Genomic DNA, 6944 nt, shown 5'->3' on the forward strand with positions numbered 1-6944 from the left:
GACGCCATTTTGTTTTCACGAACTAAAGGCTTTTTTTTTTTTTTTTTTTTTACTCAACATTTTTTTCCAACAATCTGCTAGCCGAATTACGCTTATGCTAGAACTTTTATGGAACAAAAGTGCTTAATCATGACAAAGATTAGGTGCGAAATTGGGAGAAAGTGAAGAATCGCACATTGCTTGCGTGTTTTTAAGAATTGCACATACACGGTATCGTCCATGTACACGTCGACCTATTTTTACTTAAAAAAAATCCCAGAATTGCACAAACTCTTGACTTTATCCATGTACACTGCTAAAGTCCTAGCTAATAACCTTTATCGCCTTACCAAAATGACGCCAAACTACTTGTTTGTTTGAAATTGTTTGAAAAGACAATGTTACCATATTCCAAAGATTAGCCAAATTTTTTCTCTTGTAAGTAACTAATAAAATTAATTCAAAATGTTTTTATTCTTGTTGTTACAGTGCACAGCTGTAATGTCATTTATTTACTTCTCCCAAGTAACACTAGTAAATGATTTATTAAAAAATGCAATCAGGCTATTGGAATAGAATTTTAAAAAAATTAGGATTCACAGATATATATATTTTTATGTTACACATAAGAAATTTTAATTCATTTTATAACCACAAAAATCTGGTCGTAAAAACGCGTCTGTAAACAAATTTCACACAGTTAGTAAATAAACTGCTTCTATGTCATGTTTAACCGTTATGAAATGAGTTGCAATTCAATTTTTAATTCCTTAAGCAAAGCAAAATAAATCATCCGTACAAATAAATAACAGATCTTTCAAACGCCGTAACTTGAGAATATCGTCATATTTTTTTTTGACAGTAGTTCAGATAAATATCCCAATTATCTAAAAATAATCAAAAGGAGATTTTTGAAACGGGGTAGTTGCAGTCAATTGATAGAATTATTACAAATGATTGCTTAATATTTCGGGTTTAGAATTATGGATGAGTTCCAAGAAGACGGCCATTTCTCAGAATCGTCTTGCTAATGGGATCAGAGCCATTGACAGAAGCCAAGAAAAACACTGATTAAATTCGAAAGCTATTTATTTATTTGAACCATAATGTTATTTTAACCCTTTGCACTAAAACGTTTTAAGTGGAGTATTTATTAATCTTCTTGCTGCACATAGATGCTCATAACAGAGAACTATTTTCCTCCCTAAAATTTCACATCTTATTTGCTTCTGCCATTATTTGAGATGCACTGGTTTTCAAAGTAATTTGCTTCGTAAAACATTACACTATTTATTTGCATACATATTATAAATAGAGGCATTTAAGAATTGCTTGAGAAACAGAAATCATGAAAAATTCAAATGACGCATTAAAAATAAAATTACTTGGCAGTTACTTAATGACAGTTTATAGGTCTAGACTTGTGTGAATAGGTAATTCAAATAAATTCCTTAGTGAAAGGATTAGGTTATTTAGATTATGGCAAAGCATTCTAGGTAACCTGGTACCATTCTAGGTATTCTGGGTAAACGGTTAAATCTAAGATATTGTTTCCGCCCGAATTTTTAGAGCTAACGTAAAACGTTTTTTTGAAATACATCTTCTGTAAGGCCTTGCTTCAGAATTTTCGGCGCCCTTGGCGGTCGGCACAACTGGCATCCCATATAAATGCGTTAATAATCCAAAGCGAAATACACGTTTCTTTTACTGTCATTCATGAAAATAATTTAAAACATTAAATTTAGCTGTCGTGGGGGGAAAATAACTAAAAATCTTCCGAAAATCAGCGCTGTAGGACGTTTGGAGTCGATAGAAATACAATTCAGCATCAGAGTTCATTATTCACCACACTATAAACATTGAACAACAGTAAATCTATCCAGCTCGATTTCTGAGACGGATTGACCTGGTTTCACATGTCGGTGCTGAGTAACGTGAAAACGTGTCAGTTTCCCTTCGAAAATCCTTCATAAAAGCATCCCTCCCTCGATGGAATCCTTCATAAAGGCATCCCATAAAGGCTCGCACGTGTTTTGACCCAGTCGATTAAACCCAAAACGCATACAGAGATTGAGTGCAACTTCACACATCCACTTTAGCGTTAAACAAACCCAAATCGATGTAAGGGCACCAGCGTTGTTGCGACGAATAAAAGTTGTCTCCGAGATGAAACTAAGGAATTGCAAATGATTAAAATACATAATTACAATAGCCAATATATTAACAAACATGAATAAATTCATATAAAATCAGAAAAAAATTACTATATAGCAGTAGCGTAAACGGTACTTACGTATTATCGCAACCAGGTTGGCGCTATATGTAAGTTTGAGTAAAAAAGTATGAATAGAAAGAAAATGTACATTTATTAATTACAGATAATTTTTAATACAGTTTTTTATATTATTTTGTTTTAAAATATAAAATAGCAATTAAACCCTTCCGGTTTCGAATTTGAATAAGTTTCAGAATTATTTTTTCGGCGGAAATCTTTTGGCTATTGCTTTTAGCACTGATTGAAAACCGTATTTGCCATAACCATGTACACGTCGACTTTTTACTTAAAAAAACATCCCAGAATTGCACAAAAATGGCACTGCGAACACTCTTGACTTTATCCATGTACACTGCTATTTTCTCACAAATTACAAAAATTTGCACGAAAATGCAGGAAAATTTTGTGAATCTCCACATGCTCTTTTTACAAAACTACGTATAACACGTAGGGTCGCCAAATTTGGCAATTTATGCGAATTTTGGCCTGGTTGCGTTAATACGTAAGTACCGCGTAAACTTTTGACAATCTGCTTTTCTTGCGAAATTATTAATGCAATTTAAGAACTCTATTTGGTATATTTGAGCACACTTAATTACTCTATAGAACTAAATCACGAGAAATTCATTTAAGGAATCTGAGCATTTGAAAAAGAGGCATAGAATTAAAAGTTTTTCAAATTGTTTTATATCCCATATTAGAGCATTGTAAAGGGGTAAATATATTTAGTTTTTTCATAAATTAATTAAAAAAATCTTCAATAGCTGTAGCCAGTTTCTACTACAGTTTTGCATTATTTTCGTCTAAATTAAAATAGAAGACTCATTTTAAATAACAACTGCATTTAAAAAATGCTGTTTCTGGACCCAGTACATAAATTGCGTTTACCTTCACAGAATTAATGTGTGTGATTATGGCAAAGCCTCGAGGGCAATCTGCCTGCGGGGAGGGATGCCTTCGTAGAGGACTTTCTAAGGATACTGGCTCGTATACACGTTGCACATGGGGAAAACCACGAAACGTCCATGCAATATTTCTGTTCTTTGTGTATTTTAAAGGTATCTTTTAAAATCAAAATATTTTTAACAATTGAAACACAGCCTAATTCTTTTGAATTCATACAGTTTTTATTTCTTAATGCATATACGAAAGGGATTTTTTTTCCTTGAATAAATAAAACTTAAATGGATAACAATGTTACTGTACACATTTATAACGAGAAGTTTTCTCCGTTCTGAAATTTTTTGAACTGGCAAATATGCGATTGATGATGCATATCGCAATTAAACATTTGGTGCATCAGATCTTCAAATTTTTAATACATATATCTGCATAATTATAAAAAAAATCCCTAAATCATGAAAATGTTGCTTGTTTAAACGGTATGTCAACACTGAGAAGAGCAAACATATACATCATATTTGAAATTTACTTTTAACTTAAGTTTGCCTATTAAATAATAAAAATAATTTTTAAAAAAATCTTCGAAAATTTTAGCATGCTTTTAAAACAATATTATGACATTTGTTAGTCTTATAAGAGATGCGAATACGTTACTGGAACGTAGAATGCCTTTGCTCGCACTGTAAGTTAAGACTATGCTGTCTAACTTGAAAAAATATGTTTTAAATCAGTTAAATCATATAATATTATCATCGGAAAATGAGGAAAATGATGTCTCATGAATATAACTTACCTCACGTCTCGTCATTGTTCACAGACCGGTTCTTTGCAGTTAATTCGCTCCGTTTAAAATCACTCAAACTACAGTCTAGCTACATTTCAAGTTTGCCAAGATTGCATTAGACTTACTTCATGTGAAAGTTCAACGCATGCGCCCACTTGCCAGATGTTTGACGCGATCTCAGCAGAGGGAAAATTCTCTACTATAGGGAAAATTCTGGGGAAAGGGGAAATCCGTTTCTAGGAATAATGACAGATGTTACGAGATGTCAACTTCGAAAATAACGAGTTTCTGCGGCTAAACTACTCCACAAGTATATGAATCATTGAAATGGAATACATTTACTTTTATTACATAAGATAACTTGAGATGAATTTATGCCAATGCCACTTTAATGAATTTTCAAAAGTTTCGCTACAGTCTATTGTTTCGCAAATTAAAATCTAAAACAAGTGGGCCTCCTGTTCAACGATTTACCCTCCCTCCTTCGGTTTCTGGGAAGCAGGTAATAGAATATTTAGCATTCAAATCTGCTGTACAGTTACCGAATTTGATTATCAGTAAATGTACTTTAAGCAATCTGCTTCTTTCTTATCTTCTAAAAGCAAATTAATAACGGCAGAAAACATTTATGCAGTTTCTTTTTACTAAATTTATTTTTTGAAAAACTATCGGAATTCAAATTAATTTTTCTTCTGTATTTTAAGCAATCTACTTAATGCTTATCTTTTATTAAAGATAATTAATAACGACGGAAAATATTTATGCAATTTTTGACAGATTTATTTTTTGTAAAACTATCGTGATGCAAACTGATTAAACTGACGAGAACTACATTATTAGATCTTTACCGACTATTACTGGTCTGAAAATCGCATGAAGAGAATTATTGAACTATTGTTTGAATTAATTACAGACAACATTTAGGGAAATCAGTTATATTTTCAAATTACTTAAAATTTGAAACGAAATGCTGATTAAATAATTCCACTAACAGAATCCATTACGTGAACCTGAGATAAACACACACATATTATTTTATAGAGTAGATAACATTTTCTTGGGCTTGCTGAAAAGATATTTCTATCAAATGATGAATCTAAACCCTGGGGTGTCACATAGTCTAATGTGAATAATTTGCTTTTCGTCCTTTCGGAGAAAATATCCGCGAGAGTCCATTTATTTTTTAATAATAAAGGGTAACTTCTTAATAGCAGATCAGAAATAACTCGAAAATTAACTACGCGTGAAGCAGACTCCGAAGCTTCTGGCTCATCATGACTTTATCGGTTATGTGCCAAAAAATTAACATTCCAGTCCAGTCCTATCCTACCGTTATATTAATAATATGCATCTTTTGCAAAGATCATTTTTAATTTTTCAAGTGTATATGAAACTAAATTCATTCTCATAAAACCAGAAATGTTTGTGTGATTTGATTATTGCAATCCAACTATCAAGCCTTCGTGGCATCACAATTCCTCTAGTCCAGAGGTGCCCTTTAGGTGAATGTGAAGTACTTACCTTGAAAAAAGAATTTTTCAGAATTTTTTCCATATATGGTGCTCCTTTCTAACGCATTCTTTAAACAATAAACAAAAGGTTAATCATGCTCTTTGGTTTTCGACGATTCTCAAACAGCTTAAAATAATTTGCTTTCCTGTCAAAGCTTTAGTAAGGCCATCGGAACAATACGTGATGTACACGATGCGTTAAATTACTGAGAAACCGTTTTATGAAGTCTGAATGCGTGAAAAATTTAGATAGTCTGCTACACTCAGATACCATTTCAATACCAACTACTATTTAAAACACTTTTAGGCATTATTACATATTTAGTATTTTAGTTTGTTTAATTGTAACAAAGGACGTCACGGATATCTGCCTAAGGGGAGCAATGGCTTCGTGGAGAACTTTCTAAGGGAAACTGGTTCTTATCCACATTATATATGGAGAAAACCACGAAAACGCCCATGCAGCCAAATCATTCGCCCGGATTTGAATGTTAGTCGAACTATTAGTGTTCAGCACCTTTATCGCTAGAACGCTAATGAACCTTTACGTACACTGACGTAAGCAAAAAAAATCCTAATAGGAAGAAAAAAATTAGTATAGAATGATGAAATTTCTGCATGGTCTAGGTAACATATCTAATTGATTAAATTTTCAAGATCACAGGTTAATGTAAGTGCTAGAAGAGCCATTTCAAATGTGAAATGCTTGTACAATAATAACAGGTGTAACCACCAAGATTTTTAATGCAAGCATGCAAACGTGCATGCATTGTTTCGTACAGATACCACATGTCAGTTTGTTGGATGAAATTCCATGCCGGTTGCACTTGGCCGGTCAATGCAGGGACAGTTAAATACTGGTTGTGGATGACGCTGAAGTTGTCGTCCAATGACATCCCGTACGTGCTCGATTGCGGAAAGATCTGGTGATCTATCAGGCTAAAGCAACATGTCGACACTCTTTCGAGCATGTGGGGTTACAATAGAGGTATGAGGGCGAGAGTTATCTTGTTGAAAAACATCCTCTTGAATGCTGTTAATAAATGACATCAGAATAGGTTGAATCACCAGACTGACGCAAAAATTTGCAGTCAGGGTGCGTGGGATAACCAAGAGAGTGCTTCTGCTGTCATATAAATTGCTCCCAGACCATGGCTCCAAGTTTAGGTCCAGTGTATCTAGGCAGCAGACAGGTTAGTTGCAGGCGCTCACCTGGCCTCTTTCTAACCAACACACAGCCATCATTGACACCAAGGCAGAACTGGCTTTCATCAGAAAACATAACAGATCTCTACTTTGCCTTCCAATGAGCTCTAGCTTGACATCGCAAAATGCAGTTGTTTGGAGTAAGCGGAATGTACGCTAAAGGGCGTCTGGCTCGGAGCTGTACTTGAACGAGATTTGAAACAATTCGTTGTGTCACTGTGGTGCCAATTCCATGTCGGAATTTACGTTACAAATTTATTACAAATTTATGCTGCAGACACGGCGG

General features: G+C 33.8%; 1 protein-coding gene across 1 annotated transcript in view; it reads right to left on the reverse strand.

Moving 5' to 3' along the window:
• Positions 1-4109, reverse strand: part of LOC118182677 (ninjurin-1-like) — a 29780-nt gene extending 25671 nt beyond the window's left edge. Inside the window, exon 1 of the mRNA XM_035352068.2 lies at positions 3951-4109. Within this exon, the coding sequence (XP_035207959.1) occupies positions 3951-3965 (15 nt within the window). The 5' untranslated portion in view covers positions 3966-4109. The remainder of the gene's footprint in view (positions 1-3950) is intronic.
• Positions 4110-6944: the final 2835 nt, after the last annotated feature.

This window comes from Stegodyphus dumicola, chromosome X1 (assembly GCF_044657685.1).
Source record: "Stegodyphus dumicola isolate Sdum_Otavi_A_Nest chromosome X1, ASM4465768v1".
Lineage (NCBI taxonomy): Eukaryota > Metazoa > Arthropoda > Arachnida > Araneae > Eresidae > Stegodyphus > Stegodyphus dumicola.